This window comes from Ochlerotatus camptorhynchus, unplaced genomic scaffold (genome assembly GCF_037179485.1).
Source record: "Ochlerotatus camptorhynchus isolate MF236.1 unplaced genomic scaffold, CSIRO-AGI_Acam_v1.1 ptg000357l, whole genome shotgun sequence".
Classification (NCBI taxonomy): domain Eukaryota; kingdom Metazoa; phylum Arthropoda; class Insecta; order Diptera; family Culicidae; genus Ochlerotatus; species Ochlerotatus camptorhynchus.
In genome coordinates, this window is record NW_027040845.1 from 282,002 (window position 1) to 303,189 (window position 21,188).

A 21,188-nucleotide genomic window follows, 5' to 3' on the forward strand; every position below is an offset into this window, starting at 1 on the left:
TCGACCAAATCGATGCGACGAAGAGACTGCTGGCTTTCTTTTTCTGTTAAAGTCGAACAGCTTCGCAAGCATTCTAGAACCTCAGTCGGCGTGCACAAACAAATGTTCAATCGCTTGTCTCTCTTTCTTCCGTCGCTCCATTGGTCTTCCTTTCAAGCTTCGGTGAAACGGATGAGCGAAAGAGCGCTCGACTTTGATAGTTTTCTCTTTCATGAAACACATCAACAGAGGTTTCATGACGTATATGACGGAAAATGAAATAACACATTTAAAGCATTTCTCACGTCAAAACACTTGAAGATTACACGTCATATTTTTAATTTATCTTCCATCCGTATATTTATCTAAAAACAATGATCGAAAACCGGACATAACGCATTTTAAACAAATTGAAAGAGCGGTGATAGAGTGTTCGTGAAAGGGGATTGAAAGCCATAATGAGGTTTCGTTTAATTAGAAAATCGACATTAGTTACATTGAAAGCGATGAGCAAAGCAACGACGAGAAGTTCCACAGCCAGCCTTTCCTTCTAAGCGTCCTGCTTTTTTATTTTCGATTCTTGCTGATAGTCTAGCTAGGCGTTATAGAAATGAAGTGTCGAACACGTATGTATGAGAGAAACAAAACACGATTTCATTTTAGAGCTTCGAAATTGTAGAGCCCTGCTTACGACACCAAAACTGAACGTGTGTTCAAGGTTGCCATGAAACGACTACCCAGTGGTGAATCCCTGGATCAGATCAAAGATGAACTGGCAAAATTAGTTGGAGTTGTGCCACTCGAAGTAATCAAAATGAAAATGAAATCCCGTCCTGGCGATTCGCGCAACGGGATTTCTAATGATTTTTATTTAGTTCACTTCAAGTCTAAGAAAAAACTAGCCTTATGCTCCATGTCCGAGTGAAGTGGGAAGACTTCAGGAAGACTGGAAGTCATTTCCAAAACCTCACCCAGTGCCGTAAGTGCCAAGCCAGCTAAATGCATGAATTGTGGTGATTCCTCTTACGCAAAGGACGACTGTCCTGTGAAGGAAGATCCTAAGAAATTTAAATGATCAAATTGTGGTGAAAACCACAAATCCAATTTTTGGGAATGTAAGACTCGCAAAGCGATCCTACAATCTCGTTCTATCCGTCAGGTAGGAAACGCTCCACGTTTCCGATCAGGTACAAATTCCTCTGCTGTTAACAACGGTCAGCGAGGAACAAATTCTACATTCGTACAAATATCACCCCTGCTTCAAATTTTTCATCTATACCTACTCCCGTCGCTGCTAACAATGTTCAGCGAGCTAATGGAGCTACCTATGCTGCTATTGCAGCGGGTAGAAATCAAAATACTAACCAACGTAATTCTAACGGAAATTTTGACAATTTTGACTTAGGAAGAATTACTGCCCCTAAAATGGAATTTTTACAGAAATCATTAATTGACATGATTTCTGATATGCTTGAATCTAACTCTATGTTTGATTCTCTTCAAACTGGAGTAAAATTTGCAAACAATATTGTCATGACTTTAAAATTCAGTAATGGAATGCTTTAAAATATTTTAAATTGGAATGCTCGATCTCTTAAAGATAATGAAGACGAGCTATTTAACTTTTTGAGAGTTCATAACGTGCATATTGCCGTTATAACTGAAACGTTCCTTAAACCGGACCATAAGGTTTAGAGGGACGCAAATTACTTGATTTATAGAAATGATCGTCTTGATGGACCCTGTGGTGACGTTCACATCATTGTTCATAGACGAATCAAACATAAAATTCTTTCTTCATTTGAAACCAAAGTTTTTGAAACATTGGGAGTTTAGGTTGAAACAAAATTTGGACAACTTACGTTTATAGCTGCCTATTTGCCATTCCAATGCGTAGGCCAGCAAAAGAATTTTCTCAAGGGTGACCTTCAGAAACTTACCCGTCATAGGTCTAAATTCTTCATTATTGGTGATTTTAATGCAAAACACCGCTCATGGAATAATGCTCAAAGCAATTCCAATGGTAATATTCTGTTTGATGATTGTTCTGCAGGTTATTACACTATTCAATATCCAAACAGCCCAACATGCTTTTCTTCTGCAAGAAAGCCCTCCACTATTGATTTGGTCTTAACTGATTCATGTCAACTTTGCAGCCAATTGGTTACCCATGCTGACTTCGGTTCTGATCACCTTGCAGTAACTTTTGAAATATCCCAAGAAATAATTTGTAATCCCAACAGCTCTACTTTCAATTACCATAGAGCTGTCATTGTTAACAATATTGAAAGTGCCATTCAATATGACCAACATGCGTACAAATCGGCAACCCGTTACAATGTAAAGCAATGCATTTTGCGAACGGTCAGCAAACAAAACCAAACAGAGCGCTCCAACTTCGATACTTGGTGTACGATTCGGCTATTGAAAACCCGTGATGTGGTCTACTCTCGTGCAGATAAGGGAAACGCCGTGCTGATCATGGACAGGGAGGATTATGACTCACGCGTCCATGATATGATTAGCTCCGGTCCGTACGAAGAATGCAAATTTAAGAATGGCAAGTCTAAAGATCCTCTCATTGCAATGATCGAGGAATCAAATTTTGCACGGCACAATGTAGCGCGTCTGATGGGAGAAGATAAGTTTGTAAGAAAGTTCAACGTCCCCAATCCGATGGTGGCATCGCTATATTGTCTGCCGAAGATCCACAAAAATCCGGTTGGAATGAGACCCATTCCGTCAAATATCCGCACACCCACCGAGAAAATGGCAGCGTGGCTAGTAGATGAAATGAAGAACTACCCCGTAACGCATGGAAAAAGTGTTATAAATTCGGTAGATTTGGTTGAGCAGCTAGAAGGGTTCAAGTTGAGACGAGGTGAGATTTTGGTATCGTTTGATATTGCAGCACTATTCCCTAGCGTACCAATCGCCGACGCTTTAAGAAGCCTGCGTCAACATCTAGAACGCAGTCGAGCGTCACACAATCACATCCAGGCTTATCTGCTTGTGGCTGAAAAAGAATGGCATGGGCAGCAAACTTTCGCCTCTCCTGGCGAACATCTTCATGAGTGACTTTGAAGCCGATGCTGAAAAACACAAGTTTTTCCCACGTGTTTGGAGGCGCTATGTAGATGATGTTTTTGCACCAGTGAAAGAACGCTACTTAGAACAAACTGTAAAGCAAACCCCACACGCATCAATATATTGACGCGAAGGGGAATTATTGACAATAATATTGATGATGTGAATTCAGAAATATTGTCAATCTCGATATATTGACGTCAATATAGCATGTATTGACAATACGATTATTGTCAATAAAAGCAATCGTGTAGGGTTCACTTAAGTCTACTTAACTCCCGGCACAGTTCAATAAAATTCACATTAGAAAAAGAGGTGGATGGGAAATTGCCCTTTCTGGATCTAATGATAACCAGAAAGGAGGACGACACCCTGAAATTTGGTATTTATCGCAAACCGACGTCCACCGATCGCTACATTACTTCCGATTCCAACCACTTTGGAGCTCAAAAGCAAGCCGCTTTTCACTCCATGGCACACCGTGTTTACAATGTACCCATGGAGGATGACGAGTTTGCAGAGGAAAGAATTCGTATCTACAAAGCGGCTGAAGTGAATGGGTACGAAAAGGAGTTCGTGGACAAAATTCTCCGAAAATACAAACGAAAGAAGCACCGACAAAATATAACCACACTAGAACCAATGGGAGAAGAAGTAAAAAGAATCAGCCTGCCGTTCTATCCCAAAATTACGAATCCAATCAAATCCACACTCAAGCGACAAGGACTACAGGTAGTACACAAGAGCGACAACACTTTGCGTGACCTGTTGTGTAATTTGAATTATAAAGTTCCGCCGGATGAACAGTCTGGAATTTATCAAATTCCATGCAAGGATTGTCCTTCAGTCTATATTGGACAAACGCGCCGCAAAGTAAAGGTCCGCCTAAAGGAACATAAACATGCTGTATACAACAGAAAATCAAATGAATCAGCTGTGGCAGTACACACAATTAGCTTAAAGCATAACATTGACTGGAAAGGTGCAAAACTCATTAAATCCGTCAGAAAAACTACACATCTAAACGCCTGGGAATCATCATTCATCACCAATGCTGCTGAACCATTAATGAATGAAGATGAACCCCCCATTATATCCTGCCTTTTCAACCTGACAAATCTGAGAATCCAGTAGCTTCTCTTCTCCTACGGAACAACGTATGAACATCCAAGTAATCAGTCGGACATTGTCCCGTAGATGGGCAGCATCACGCCCGAAACCGGTCGACAGTAAGGTAAGTTTTAATTTATTTTAAAGTTGTAAGAACGATAAGTGTTGTGTCTTGTCTCGCGTCGCGTCTTGTGAATGTCGATTCTCTGCCTTGAGGAACAAAACTTATGAAAATAATGTTTCTAAATTAGACCCGAGTTCCAAGCCCTTTTGGAAACTCACAAAAATTTTGAAAAAACCTCAAAAGCCAATTCCAGCACTTAAAGAAGGTGGTAAAATTTTGATCACAAATTTGGAAAAAGCTCAGAAACTTGCTAAGCAATTCGAGAGTTCCCATAATTTCAGTTTGGGTCTTACTAGTCCTATTGAGAATCAGGTTGCTCGGGATTATCTGAATATTTTCTCTCGGGAAAATATTTTTGATGATTCCTGGGGGACTGATTTGGACGAAGTAAGGTCTATAACTAAAAAGTTTCATAATATGAAAGCTCCAGGTGATGATGGAATTTTCTATATCCTCATCAAAAAACTCCCAGAGAGTACCTTGTCTTTCTTGGTCAAATTATTTAACAGATGTTTCCATTTGGCATACTTTCCTGATAAATGGAAAAATGCAAAAGTTGTTCCAATTTTGAAGCCGGATAAAAATCCAGCTGAAGCTTCTAGCTTCTAGCCCAAAAAGTTTGCTTTCTTCAATTAGTAAACTTTTTGAAAAGATAATTATGAATAGAATGATGCTTCACGTCAATACGAACTCAATTTGAGCAGATGAGCAGTTTGGATTTCGCCATGGGCATTCAACTACTCATCAACTCTCAAGAGTTACCAATTTAATTCGTTCAAACAAATCGGAAGGCCACTCAACTGGAGTTGCTCTTCTAGACATAGAAAAAGCATTCGACAGTGTTTGGCATGAAGGTTTGATTGCTAAATTGAAAAAGTTTAATTTTCTACTTTATATTATGAAAATAGTTCAAAATTATTTAACTGACAGAACTCTGCAGGTAAATTATCAAAATTCCAAATCTAATTGACTACCTGTTAGAGCAGGAGTTCCTCAGGGTAGCATTCAAGGGCCTATATTGTATAACATTTTCACTTCGGACCTCCCTGATTTGCCTCAGGGTTGTCATAAATCTTTGTTCGCTGATGACACAGGCATTTCCGCTAAAAGAAGAAGTCTTCGTGTTATTTGCAGCAGACTGCAGAAAACTTTAGATATTTTCTCTTCTTATCTACAAAAATGGAAGATTTCTCTCAACGCTTCCAAAAATCAACTTATAATATTTCCACATAAGCCTAGAGCTTCGTTTTTGAAACCTAGTAGTAGTCACATAGTCACTATGAACGGAGTTCCAATTTCCTGGTCAAACCAAGTGAAATATCTTGGACCAAAAATTAACTTTTAAAGATCACATTGAGGGCATTCACGCCAAATGTAACAAATATATAAAATGTTTGTATCCTCTTATAAACAGGAAATCCAAACTTTGCCTGACGAATAAACTTCTAATATTTAAACATGTTTTTAGACCGGCCATGCTTTACGCTGTGCCAATATGGTCTAGTTGTTGCACTACCAGGAAAAAAGCACTTCAAAGGATTCAGAATAAAGTTCTGAAAATGATTTTCAAGTTGCCTCCCTGGTACAGTACTACCGAAGTACATAGAATTTCGAATGTTGAAACTTTAGAACAAATGTCCAACAAAATAATTAATAATTTCAGGCAAAAATCGTTGCAATCCTCAATTGCAACGATTAATTCCCTTTATAGCTAGATAAGATTTGGTTTTAGTTTTTTGTTTTAAGATATCAATTGTTATACTGACATGCAGGTTTAAAAAAAAAACCTGTTACCTTTGTTACTAGCGTAACATAGGTATTAGAATCGATTTTCACACGTCCTGCCGTCTGCGCCCGATAGCCATCCACACAAGCTATCTCACCTGTATAAAATATTCTCAATCGATAGAACTCGGCGTGATCTGGCTCGACAGTTTAATTACGACATCGTATGATACCTGCAATAATAAATCAAGAATATGGTTGATACGTGTATGTCGGTTAACTCCTGTTAACCGTCAGAAGAAGGCTTTATGTTTAGTTTGGGCGTTATAATCAGAAGAAGAAATCGGATGCAAAATCGTGGAATATAGGGGAGAATAGTCCATAATGCACCCCTGGGGTAAAATGGTCCTGTGCAGTTTTTCGATGCTTATCCATTACAAATTTTGGAAATATCATGTGCCAGAATGTTAGTTCAAGCACTGAACTAGCAATGTTGATTTTTAAATTCACGAATTTAACAGCTCAGGGCCATTTCACGCCAGGGGTGCGTTGAGAACTATCCTACCCTACGTATTCCAATAGACCTTTTTGACGTTTGATAGTCTTTCTCTATCCAGCACACATGAATGAATGAACGGTTTGTTTTCCCACTAATCTGTTTCCCTCTTGCTTGCACTCGTTTGATTTAAATGGTGCAGTAGTGTGCGCCGATTAAACGTGAAAAAGCTCTATAGACCTTTTCGATGCTTAATCGTCTTTCTTTATCTATCACGCATGTATGAATCGACGGTGTATTTTCCCACTAATGTGTTTCCCTCTTGCTCGCACTCGTTGGATTTAAATTGTACAGTAGTGTGCGCCGATTAGACGTCGAGAAGCTCTATAAGACCAGTCAGATGTTGTCCCTTCATATTTGTGCACGGCCGATGAGATCAACCCAAATAAAAGCCTCAATAATCTGCTGGAAAATGAGGAAAATTTACCAAAATTTTACACAGTCTAGTAGTAGTACCAATAGACCAAGAAAATCCAATCGTTAGAACTCTGGCATTTTTTCCTTGAAAAAGTGCGAAAAAACTGGAAAAACATGAATGGCATGGCACTTTTTGCGATTTATGAGTAAAGTAAAATCAAATTTTGGTTGATCTCGTTGGCCGTGTGCAGCGAGTTTTTCCACCTGTCTACACACGTTATTTTTAAACAATCCATTAAAATTAGGGCTAAACAATATCGAGCGAACTAGATTGTAACTGACAAGATAACAAATTAACATTCGGATTCAGGTGTTCATTCGCCATCTTGTCAGTCCCAACTTTGTTTACTCAATTTTGGGGAATATGAGTAGATCCTAGTTGTTTAGAAATAGCGTGCATCCTGCATTGTTTTGTTCAGGATAGTGTATGTGACGCTTTAAACCTTGGTCTCTATATACACGCTAACTTGAAAGTACCCATTAATGGTTGAAAAAGACCCATTTTGAAAAAAAAAGTGGCTTAACTCATTAAATGAGTAAATTTTTTACCCATTAATGAGTATCTGTTATCTGGAGTAATTGTTAATCATTAATGGGTAACAGATACTCATTAATGGGTAAAATAGTTTAATCATTAATGAGTTAAGCCACTTTTTTTCAAAATGGGTCTTTTTTACTCATTAATGAGTATTTTCAAGTTAGCGTGTATTATATAATATATATAATATTCACAAGGAGGATAGTGTAACTGACGCTTTAAACCTTGGTCTATATATCACCCTCATTCTTAAAAATCGCTATTAGAACTGGTACATCGTGAATCTCTCATCGATCAGCTCCTGCCGAGTTCACGGGTAAACCTATGTTAATCTGCTGAAAAAAATTGACATTACAGCACGACCCTGTTTACTGTAAATGAATACCGGAATAATGCTCGCGTAACATTTGAACAGGAGTTATCAACTTTTGTAAACAATTTGCTACACTGTTAAAGATCGACACATTTTTATTGGTAATTTTTCATGTAAAATATCACATCATTTTCATGTGTCCACACATAAACAGAATCCACCCAAAAGTACACATGATATTTATGAGTCAAATGAATAGTATGTGTGGTTACACATGAATTTTAAGTGTACACATAAGAACTATGTGTCCGACATATATAGATATATATCATTTGTTTATCACATTGCAAAAATTCATGTGTGGGACACATAAAAATTCGCATTGAATTTTTATTAGTGTAGGCCCTTTTCACAAAAACCGATGTACACCCTACCCGATGGTGTTGTAAGTTAGCGTAGACGTGTTCGGTTCACGCGAAAAGGGCTTAACAAGTTTTGTGTACAAAAGTTGATAGGCCCGTCTCAAATGTTATGCGAGTATTCTTCATGTGTTCATTTTAAGAAAACAGGGCCTCGCTGTTGTGTCACTTTTTATCCAGTGAGTGAACTCAAATCCATCTGTGCACTCGTCTATTGGGGGTGACGTTGTTTGACCAATTGAGCACGAACCAATTGAGCTGTGAAATAGCTGTTTGGCCAATTGAGCAGTCAAATCACGACCAACAACAGAAAAGAGCACATCAGATATTGCGAACACAACTTTCGGAACCCGTTTTCTCGTGACTTAAGGCTTGCCTACGCAAACTAACACCATCTTTGGGGAAAATTTCCTCTATCCGATGATGCCGGTAATTTGCGTTCGATTGGCGAAGAAAGAATAATCAACGGTTTGTTTATAAAACTTGATAGTACCATTTCAATTGTTGGTCTACAATATATTGAATTTGTACCGCTTTTTGATAGATTGAAATTCTATCCGCCAGACAATAAATATAGCGACTATAGTTAGCTTGCGCCTAAATCAACACACTGAATGGGAAATTCAATTGCACTCGGATTATTCGCGAAAGAGAATATCGATTAAGAGAATCAGACTGATTGATTATTTAACTTTATTGGTATATATTGTATATAATAAGATTGTGCTTAAAGTATGTAGAGCACAATAAAGCAGATTAAGTATAAAGTAATAAAGCTCCAGTTGTAAGCCAAGAAGAAGAAAGTGATTTATATATACTTTGCACTACGTAAAACTCATATCAGCTCCTCATAGATAAGCCACAATTAAATCTTAAAATTATTGTCATGTTAAAAAATTAACGTGAGGACATTAATCAATTGATTTTTGAATAATAATTGCTGTTCAATTGAGCAGTGCAGAAACTGAGACCAGTAAAAATAAAAATATCCTCTAAGGCCTCGTATATCTATGGATAATATCAAAAACGAGATTATACTGTGTAACAAAGGTTCTATACACCTGCCCGGTGGATCAATTTGGGTTTTTAAAATACAGAATTGCCTAGGCAGGAACAATGTAAAAACACTTAGATATATATCATAACAATTAGGGCTGGTAATTTTCTGTAGTAACTGAAGCACATAGGTTACAATGAAATGTAATTTATTTTGAATTTGGAACAAATAAAAAGTAAAAAAAAACCACTGCCTACAACTAATGTTGGACGGCTGGTAGGGCTGATTACGGATCAAAACCGAAACTAACGCTCATTCATTGCACTTTAAGTCATAAGGTAGTTTTATTTATTTTCGGTGGACATTGGCCAATATTGGATTTTTTTTATAAATGTACTGCCCATAATCGCAAAACAGTCCCATCTGTTAAATCTGGAAATGAGAAAACGGCGTTCAAAGATTTTACAAGTTTTCTGATTTGACACTTATTTTGGAGGGATACATTTAAAAATAAACGTACAATGCGTAAGGAAGGAATATTCTAAACTCATCTGAAGGTTCCCTGATGTCCTCCCGGATTATTCTAAAGTTTCTTTAATTTAATTTTATGAAGTTCTACAAACTTGTTTACATTACCCTGCATTTCTTTTAGGATCAATTTTTTAAGTACGTCACACGTCAATTTATTAAGGCAAAAGGAGTTCCGTGACAAGCTGTCCCAAGCAACATTTTGCAAGTTTCATAAAGGTTTTAAAGCATTCCACAGGTCTAAATCATGGTCTACAGAACAGAATGCTTTAAAATCTCGATATAACTTGCAATGCTTCTAAGGTAAGAGGCAAAACATAACTCAGTGGGGAAAGGGAGGGGGCTGGTGGTTTAAATGTTTTCTCCATTTGATGTGACGTACTTAATGCATGGTCCATTAGGGATCCAGAACGCCTCAAAAGTTTTCCTGAGTATCTTTAAAGATACCAGGAACGTCTGTTTCTGAGCTCATAAATTCTCCTAGGCTAGTGGAGTTGATATTGAGGGCTTATCAGTCAACTGGAATCAGAGAGACACGTTTGTTATTCATCCCAACGTTTCAGCATTTATGACTGTAAATAAGGCACTGTCAAGAGCCTTTTCTGAGGGGCTCCATTAATCTTCCTAAGGTTCCCATAACTTCAATGACTATCCATGAGCTTATGTGAGCTCTGCTGAGCATCTCTGCAATCCACTGACCTTATGAGAAATTCAAGGATCATACAAAGTTCTGTACAATGTAGATAGCTTCTGAGATGATCAGGAGCTGATTAAATGGGGAAGTTGTTAAGCTCGGATGAAGTTCGACAGACTACAGAGAATTACAGCGAACCTAGGAGATTTATTGCAGGAAGTGTACCAGTTATTACAGTAGCAGTTCTCTAATTCACCATACTGTCTAAAACCTTGAAATTTACATAAACATCAAAATTTCTTCCAAAGGACGTTAGACTAAATGTTGTTCTCAATGCTAATTTTGCAGAATAGCGGAAACCTTATTTTGAACTTAATTTAAGCCGTTTGGCCCATTAGGAGAGCCACAAGGGCCATAATTACCTCACATTTCCTACTTTAAAGAAACTCTACGAATTTCAAAACAGTTTAGGTAACATTGGAGGGGTTTGAAATGCTTTATAGTCGGGACCTTCAGGACTCAATTTTTGTCCAGTGGGTTTAAAATTGGGTTCTTCCCCCAAATTCAAATTATAATGATTCAGAAGCTTGCAATTATTTGAGTTACTGGTATTTACACTGGTCGTCGCAAATCCTAAAATCTTGAGAAAATGGGCTGTCTATAAATCCTGTGGAGGAACGGGTGTTTGCGAGTTTCAAATGATTGTATGAACGAATGTCTACACAGGAAAAAAAAAGAAAAAGCTCATCTTTACTTCAACCCTGTTCACGATAATTCTTTGATAGCCATCTGTAAAATCTCCACCAGATGATCGATGAGTCGAGGTTAAACTTTAAACCCTGAACGAAAGCATACGATGTTCACCAGTAGCGATGAATTTGTACGTTTTGCTTAGCTACTTTTACTGCGGTAGCTTTGCATGGCTATCGACAATTAGTATAGCATCATACTTCATACAGCGAGATCTGCCCAACACACAAAACAAAATGCATTAACAATAGCTTCATCAACTGAAAAAAAAAATATAAAACATCCCACCATAATAACAAATCTGTAAGCATCGAAACCAACCCATTCGCCATCGCAATTAGAGGGAAACGAAATTACAGATAAAAAGCCATTTGCTCTCCCGTACAACTTAATTACTAGTTTCTACGGTCCCCAAAAAGTGCGCCCACGCCAAATTTGCCGAGAGCTCCGACGCAGCACAAGTTCATGGTCAAACTGCTCTGATGCTGAATATGCAATAGGTGGACCAACAGCGACGAATGAAAGTCCAATTGTAAATGCTGCGTCACGTTGCGCGTACAGTACCGTTCAAAAAGTTAGTTGAAAAATTTGTTTGGTTGAACAGAATAGCTTACCGAAAAGCATCATAATATGCCAGCAATTATATACTTAGTATTCCAGAGGGTAATGTAATAATGTTGAGATTTTATCTCAAATATGGCTATTTATTCAAAATTTGTCTTAAAATATACTTCAAATTTAATGAACATTCAATAATTCGAGCAATACACAACAAACAATGTGTGTTGATTAAGAGCTTACATTGTTTGTTGGGTAACGATAAGTAACACGAGTAATACTTTTATTGATTTCAATTGAGAATGTTATGTTCATACAGAAAACAACATATTTCCCCAAAATTGCAGTGCTTTTGGCTACAAATTCAGTTGAATCAGAAACAAATAAATTCAACTTATAAAGCTTATACCTTGAATTTTTACTCCAGAATTTCAACTAAATAAATTTGCTTATGGCTTTCACGCTTGAATTGAAGGTTTTGCAGGAAATATTCGGCTTTAAAATATGTGAAATATCCGTAGAATTCCACGAATTTAAAGCTTTTCAAACGTCTTTTGAGCTCTATAAAGTCAGTATTAGGGAGTTTATTAAATAATCCAAATATTTATCTATGTTACTCGCCACAAAACACTCATATTTTGAAGCTGACTAACCAGGAAAAACAAAAAAATTCGAACAGAAAAAAACACCAGACCAAACAATTTCTCTACTGAATTTTGCTCGCTACTGTAGGTTTCATTTACCATTTTTCATCCGTGATTCAAACAAAACACGAAAAATATGGACAAGCTCTGAATCGCCTAAAACTGACTGAATGGACAATTAGTGCTCTTCAGGTACAAGCCAAAGTCAACGACCCGTTAAAAGGCCCCATCCAGCCAAATCATCTACACAACCTATTTAGCACGGTGAATTCACAATCAACTTTCTACGTGTGTGTACATTAAATATAAACATTGCGATGTGTGTCAAACCTGGATAATGGAAGTCAACGCGCGTTGATCGTTTTGTCAAATCGGGCAACAACTTACCTCCAGCACGAACCACAGCTGGTCATCTTCGACGGTGGCACCACGTTTCAGAAACAGTCCGGAAAAGTCCGGAATGTTGGGATGTTTGGACAAGTCACGAAGTACCAGGTATTCCTCCTCGATTTCCTCGATATTGTCGGCGATGGTTTCCAGGATCTGTGAAATCATAATGCGAAGACGATTAGTGCAAAGGCGGCGATATTTGAACAAGCACGGATATTGTTTATCTATCAGACTCGCGAAAAGCTCGCAAATCGTCGTAATGATTATTAACTTTCAATACTATTTGAAATTTTGAAAACCAGAAATGCTACTGGGCGACTTCAAGTTTTGGAAATAAGTTTTGCAAATCATGAGATGGAATAATGGAGATATAGCAATGTTTCTCAGGCAAAGAAAAATCATAAAGATTCTCGAGACTTGAGAAGATTTTCAAAATGTTGAGCATGAAAAAGGTATTGTGCCAGATTCTGCTGCATGGAATTTGTTTTAGAGATGTCAGGCTTTGAAGCTGTGTTTCGTTTTAGATGTATCACGCTTTGATTGTTTTAAATCCTAGTATTTGGAATAAAATTAGGCGTAGAGAAATATTCAAGACTCTGGATATGATGGATCAAAGATAAGTGACCTAAGAGAGCTACTTCGACCCAAACCCTGCCCTTTGGCTCAGTGAGGGTTAGGGAGCGTTCTGCCAAGTTGGTGATGACACTGATCATTGTTATGTGCACTTCACTTAAAAAAGTGCATTTCATATTTCACTACTTGTAGTTAAAAAGAGCCTGAATGAAATGTGACGCTTGCGAATATCACTTGATGATACAATATGACGGAACATTGATATTATTTGTATAAAATACAAGTGAAATGCTCCCATTAATTAATTAAGATAACATAGTGAAAAATGTGTTGATTATTAATCCAAAAATTGAATGCTGCATTGAAATAAATTGAATTTAAACGTTCCCTCGTTTCACATCCGTTGAACCTTTCTGAATGGCCATCCCGTTGCACAGTGGTTCCAAGGGTATCAAAACACGCGCTTTTTTATTTACGCTGAAATGGTTGATTAAAGGTACTAGGTGTCTTCTGAGAAGTTTCTCGAGTTACAACACTCCTTCTTATGGTAAAAGAAAATTAAAGATTAATCCACCTAAAAGTGAGATGCAAAATTTATTTTTTCAATATAATAAAATACAAAATAATTGTTCTGGGAAAAGCTGTAGAGAACATTACTGTGAACAACTTTACTGAAGACTATAACTTTCTAGCTCTTATAACTGCTGAGATATAAAGGCTTTTTTGTGGAGACATCTTTAAAATCAGTTTTGTATCTGTAACTTTTTCTACAATATTTCTTCATGTCTGGCATGTTGTACAAATATGTTAGAAATATCAAATTACATATCTTTTCACAAGACTGCAAATTGTTATCATCAATATTTGAAAAGTTATTTACATTTTTTGGTTGAAAATTACCCAACTTCCAATACCAATAGCTCCTAAACGGGCAAAAACGAGCAGGCCATTCTTTGAGCAATTGAAAGTACAAGAAAATGCAATAAAATGGTGAAGAAACCAGACCGCCCCCACTTGACCCTTAACCAAAATACTTGCATTAAAACTTGTCACTTTCCAGAATTGGAAATGACGTTTTTGTGAAACCACGGGACTGCTATCGAGTAGGTGTGAAAATAAGCATACAAATGGATAACCAAGCAACCTGATTTATTTCTAATGACTAACAAAATGACTCGGGATCAAAACCAGACCACCCCCAAACGACCTTTGACTGAATTGCTTATGTACTTTAAATATTTTTCGATTTTGTCAATAAACAAACCAAAATCATTTATGTTTAATGTTCATTACGTTCCGATTCAAATTGTACGAATCTCAAAGAGCGCTTGCAGTTTCCTGTTCTCGCCGTTGTCATCTTTGATGGCCAAAAGTTGCAAAGCATCCCCGGAGCACACGTCACTTGTGTTTTTCGGTAGTTCCTTCATGTTGGAAATTAACGGATCGGAGGATTCCAGAAGACGATGAAGAAGATCTGCATTCGTAGCTTCTCTGGAAACTTTCTCGTGTGGTAGATTCTGTATTGCTTGGTATCGTTGTTTCTGCTTTCCTGGGCCTCTTCAGACAGTTGCCCAATGGGTATTAGAAACGAAGAAATCACTTTCGCCCCGTGTATGAGCACTTTATGAACAGACATGGGAAGATAGTACCATGGATATAGATCGACTAGTTTCCGAGCCGTTTCTATTCCGTAGCTTTCGAACCTCTCGCAGTTAATTTCGTTTGACGTTTTGATCCCGAGGCATTTTGTTAGTCACTAGAAATAACCCAGGTTGCTTGGTTATCCATTTGTATGCCTCTTTTCACACCTACTCGATAACAGTTCCGTGGTTTCACAAAATCGCCATTTCAAATTCTGAAAAGTGACAAGTTTCAATGCAAGTATTTCGGTTAAGGGTCAAGTGGGGGCGGTCTGGTTTTTTCACCATTTCATTGCATTTTCTTGTACTTTCAATTGCTCAAAGAATGGCCTGCTCGTTTTTGCCCGTTTAGAAGTTATTGGTATTGGAAATTGGGTAATTTTCAACCAAAAAATGTAACTAACTTTTCAAATATTAATGATAGCAATTTGCAGTATTCTGAAAAGATATCTAATTTGCTATTTCTAACATCTTTGTGGATCATGCCAAACATGTAGAAATATTATAGAAAAAGTTACAGATACAAAACTGATTTTAACGAAGTCTCTACAATATAACCTTTATATCTCAGCAGTTATAAGAGCTAGAAAGTTATAGTCTTTAGCAAAGTTGTTCACAGTACAGCTTTGCCGTACACAATTATTTTGTATCTTATCATATTAAAAAAATAAATTATGCATCTCACTTTTAGGTGGATTAATCTTTAATTTTCTCATTCGGTGTCTGGTAGTCGAGCAACGCGAACGCATCGGGAAATGTTTCTTGAACATTACGATTTCGGCGGGTTCAATCAAGTGAAAACAGTGCTATTTGGTGAAAATTGGCAAAATCTTATATGCAGAAGAAGTGGAAGTGTCGTGCTATCACAGCGAGGAAGAAATTTAATTCAAGGCCAGTAATTGGAATAATAAAAGTGTTGCACAGTGCGGAAACGAGCGTAATTATGCACGTTTTTTTTTCTTTTTTGTGAGGTCTCTGGCTGGTGCCACCCAGTGGCTCAAAAAATATGTAGGGAGGCAAAATTTCCTTCTTGACGGAAGAAGGTAGCAGTGGATAACCTGTGAAGTGTTTATTTTGCTACAAATTGGTGAAATTTTCTAAATTTTTCGGGCGCCATTTTGACGGCGATAGAATTCTCTCAAAGGAGGGGAAAATAGGAAAAAACGGAGTGAGTGATTACAACGTTCATACGCACACACACACGAATAGAGAGTGTAAATCTACAGCAAGTGAAGTGTGGAGGAAGCGAATGAACGAAAAAAAAATCGTTTCCACCAATACAGAAAAGAGTGCTCAGGCCAAGAAGTTTCCGTAGTGCGAGGAGGGTCGAAATAGTAAGAATAACACAGAAAAGAAAAATATGCTCACAGTGGTAGTGTGATTGATTCATGGTTACTTGGAAGGCGCTGTTATTTGGCGTGTGCAGTGGTAAAAATGAGAGCAAAAAAAAAGAGCGAGAAAAGCGAATCAATTTCTACGAACGTACACACGCCTAGCAGTGTTCGAATGGTTCTAGCGGTGCTTGCGCTGCGTAGAGATTCTGGAGCGGAGAGGGCCGAGATAACGAGAGAGAGAGAGAGGGGAAATACGTGTAGCAGACAAAGAGAACACTCTCAGTGGAACCCTAGGCTGGAGCTTAGGAATACAGATAAAAGGCATTCTGTGTGATTGTGTGACTGCGAGTTTTCTGTATGTGAAAGTGAAAAACGTGAGAATGAATGTATGGAATGGAAGCGAATTGAGTATCTAGGGTAAGATACGTTTACTGGACTATTTGGATTACGAGGAATTATGGTAAGTGATTTTAATTTAATCTTACGCTGTTTCTTTTATGATTAGCGCTGTCACTCTGCCTCCCGGACGTTTATACGTGTGTGATTGGTACGCTTGCAAAAAAAAAAGTTTTTTCGAACGAAATTGTTTTGTGTCCCGGGCGCGATAATTCGACTTGAACAGCGCTGATCTTTTGTTTATTATGTGCATTGCTTTGGTGCACAAAGTGACTAGAAAAAGAAAAGTCCGGTCTTGGGCCGCGGCCGGAGTGAACATGACGCGACCAATTGAAGAGAATCTTATTATTTTTTTATTAACGTCGTGTAAGAATAGAATTTAATGAGGGAATGGGACCTTTTTTGTTTCCAGGTTTGGAGGATCGTTGGTGGTAGAGGCTTGTTCTTGTGTGGGGGGCGCCGCCGTGGAGTTTGAGTTTGAATGGATCCCGAATCTATTATATTATTATTATATATTCAATAATACATATTTAAAACAGGAGCAAAACAAACTGGAATAAGCACAGTAACATTGTTTGATTTTCTCTAATGTATGCACACCGTTTATAGTGCAATTAACCTTTCTATTTTTCCTTTCTAGGAGACAAAATTACATTACTTGTTGATATATTTATTGGTATACTTGTAAATACTTATTTAATCAGATTCGGAATATGAGTGATGTGGAAACTTATTGTGTTCGCGAACCCTCCGTTTAGGCTGGATTTATTGATTTAAATCCTTAAGTTTATTTTCAGCTCTTCGATGATGGAACATTTTTAAATTAATATTATAATGATTCACTTTTATCAGCCTTCGTTCAGGAAAATACAAATACATTGTAATGCATGATTACAATTGCATGAAAACTGTTAACTGTCCAAATAACCTTGATTTTTGTGACTATTGATTCTTTATTAAAGCTTACCAATATTAAAAAAAAGCATTCCATATTGCGTTAAACCATTCCATGGTGCATAATAAAGAGTTTGTTCAATTCCAATAAAATATCAAAAATTATAATAAAAAAATGTACTGCGGTTAACTTAAATTGAACTTATGTGTATTGTAATACTTGTTTATTTTACATTCATTATATTTTATATATTGCATGACTAGTAAATTATTTTTATTTCACATATTTAAAATCTCATTATATCATTATAACTATAATTTTCATTTACAGAAAATAGTTGTCCTGCAGATACTGATGGTGTATCAAATAGCAAATCATTGTTATTTACATTTTATTTTATTATTATATAATATGATCTATGGTTTTCAGAATTTGGAATAAATTGAATATCATCATACATTAGGCCAATGTTTTTAATTTGTTTTACTTTTGCAGAATTTTGCTCTTTCAAGAATTATTCATTGATACTTTTTTTATAAATCTTGTATGCTCAGATATCCTCGACTATGTAGCAAATTGATTCTTTATTTAAATTGTGGATTAATTAAATAGGTAAATTTGAGTTCAATCATACCACGGCCAATGATTATAAATAACAAAACTTGTTTATTTTTTTATATGTTGCATGTCACTACATATATTATATAAATTATACATTGCATGATGTACTATTACTATTAGCTTAATATTCCAGTTACCCAAGCAAGTCATCGAAATTAATATTGAGCTGATGAAGCAGAGAAAATAACAACATTAAATAAAATTATATTTTTCGTCTGTTAGTTATTCATCACAATTTTTAGCATTATTGTTAGTACCATTCGAGCAAAATATATTTAATTGCCTTATATACCCTATACATTTCAGTGCTGCATCCACCTGCCATTGTGAGCTGAGGAGGTATAGAGCTGCATCTTATTATATGTAAAATATTTCTTCATTGCAGTAGCAACTATATTATCCATATTAATGTATTTCATTATATCATATTTTAATGTTCTGATATATTTCATTTCTCCATTGCATATATTTTCATTATATAAATAAATACTGGGTTGGGAGGGAGCATCAGGGTATCATTCAAACTGAAACTGGACGATGGTATGATTGACAGCTGGAGTCTAGGAGGGAATAAACCCTATCATTTTCTTTATCCTACCGATTCGATTGTGGTGGTGTGAATTCTACTCCAACAGTTTCAGGGCGATTGACGCGCCCTTCTTAACAAACCATCCAGTAGGAAGCTTAATAAGTATTGCGAATTGTGTTATTCGATTTGTTGGAGCGTATCGTTGGAAGGAGATTCTTAAATTCCCGTGGATTTCGCGTAAGTGTCTCTGCTTACGGGTCCACCCTTCCGTTTTTGGCCCTTCATACAGCGATATAGTGAATTCAGATCGGTAGCTCAAATTGATCTTGCTATTAAGTGGAGCTGCATCCAAGACAAGTCTTGAAAGGATGGTGGCTACCTTACATACATACATACATTAATCTTTAATTTTCTTTTACCATAAGAAGGAGTGTTGTAATTCGAGAAACTTCTCCTAAGACACTTAGTACCTTTACTCAACCATTTCAGCGTAAATAAAAAAGCGCGTGTTTTGATACCCTTGGCACCACTGTGCAGTGTCTTGGTCACCTGACAACAGTGGCCTTCCAAAATGATCACCCGAATAAAGACTGACTAAAAGTAAATTGGTACGCCTCTCGCGCGCCGCTAGCACGCTTCTAGTGTTGAGACTCGAAAATCTTTGACAATGGTGTGTTAACAATTTTATAGAGAACAACTGGTGCAAGTTTGTTCAAAGTAGTGGATCGCGTTCAGAAATAACGTCAAATGGAGCTCAACAGAAAAAAAAAACATTGTGCACAAACATCTGGAAAAACCGGAGTGGTCCGGTTCCAAGCTGTCTAAAGTGCTGAAGATGTCGAAAACAACAGTTTGTCGAGTGCTCAAAACCTACAAGGAAACCTTGAGTGTGGAAAGGAATCAGTGGACCTATGAAAAAAAAACTGGAACCAGGGATCGTCAGCTGCACAGCAAGGTGTTGAGGTGCGCTAAAGCCAACCCCGGTCTTTCGATCCGATATGTGGCCAGAAGGTACAACGCCAACTTTCAAACGGTGCGCAACATCCTTGCCAGGGATGAATACAAGTCGTACAAGGCCAGTAAACATCCGAACCGGCACATGGAGCAGAATTCCCTGGCCAAAAAGCGTGCAAGGACTACACTTTGATCGATGACGAAACATACGTCAAACTCGATTTTAAACAGCTTCCCGGTCAAAGTTTTACACCGCGACTGGACGTGGGGATGTGCCGGGAAGATTAAAGTTCGTGTTTGCCGACAAGTTCTCGAAGAAGGCCGTGATTTCGTTAGCGATTTGCAGTTGTGGCCTGAAAACGGAACCATTCGACATATCCTCGACCATGACATCCCAAGTTTACATCGAAGAATGCCTGAAAAAGCGTGTATTGCCGTGCATCCGCAAGCATAAGGGTAAAGTCATCTTTTGGCTAGCCTGAAAAAATAACCAGAGAAAGAATCTCGGAATGAATAAAGAAGCTCTTCTGAAGGAAGTATGGAGAAAGTCGGAACAACATCTGGGGAACTTTCAAGACAAAAATTGAGAAATATCTGGCGAAAATTTAAAGAAACTTTCGGAAAAAATCGGATGTCTTATCCAAAGGAAGTCAGAAAAGTGTCGGAAAAAGGGAAGTAAATTCCAGAAGTAGCCATTTCCAGGGAAAACCAGAAAAGCTCGAATAAGAGTGCGCAGTAGGCTCTGCCCGCAAACGGTCGGTTTTAATTTCGCTGTCACAAATTCCGTATTTTCCGCGTGCTTTTTGGCTTGTACTAAGGCAAAAAGTAATTCGTTTTTATTATTATCATGTGTATATAGGTTCATTATGATTAATTTATCAGTGTTTTAGTATTGTGAATTATTGTGAAAATTCCCGGGCTAGAATTTTGTTTGAATAGTTGTGTTGCTGTAGCGTCGTGCTAGTGTGTTCCGGTGCTACGCCTGCACTTCCGGAAGCATTGGCGTTCTACCCCTAGACAAAAACCGGGAAAGATGAATTTGCAGATTAGACTACGATGCTTCCACGTCGAGGACACAATACATAAGCGGTGAGATCTAACTGATTACAACTAGATATAAAAATATGAAATGCATCCTACTAAATACGTGCCATCTACAAAGCAGGAATTGCTTTGATGATGGAATTGTACACGCAGTACCAATATACATGTTATATCGGTACTACGTGTATGCGGGGCTTGTTGTAAGTGAAAGTTAACCTCGGAATGGACGTGAGTGACCAGACATTCTGAAATGGGTTACTGAATCTCAACAGAGCTATCACCTTTCAACTTCCGGGCTAAAATTGTTTGCAATGAGATCAGTATAATAATGATAGATTATATTGCAAACATTTTTCTTCCATAAAAACACTGCCGGACAGTGGAAGTTGGATTGTATATACATACATACATACACAAACCAGAAAAGCTCGAA

The 21,188-nt window shown here is 37.4% G+C and overlaps 1 protein-coding gene across 11 annotated transcripts in view; it reads right to left on the reverse strand.

Annotated features, from left to right (window-relative positions):
- The window catches only part of LOC135709209 (myosin-IIIb-like), a 340,664-nt gene that overhangs the window by 93,714 nt on the left and 225,762 nt on the right, over positions 1-21,188 (reverse strand). For all 11 annotated transcript variants that reach the window (XM_065231439.1, XM_065231438.1, XM_065231440.1 and 8 more), the window contains one exon: positions 12,767-12,922. In XM_065231439.1, the coding sequence (XP_065087511.1) occupies positions 12,767-12,922 (156 nt within the window). The remainder of the gene's footprint in view (positions 1-12,766; positions 12,923-21,188) is intronic.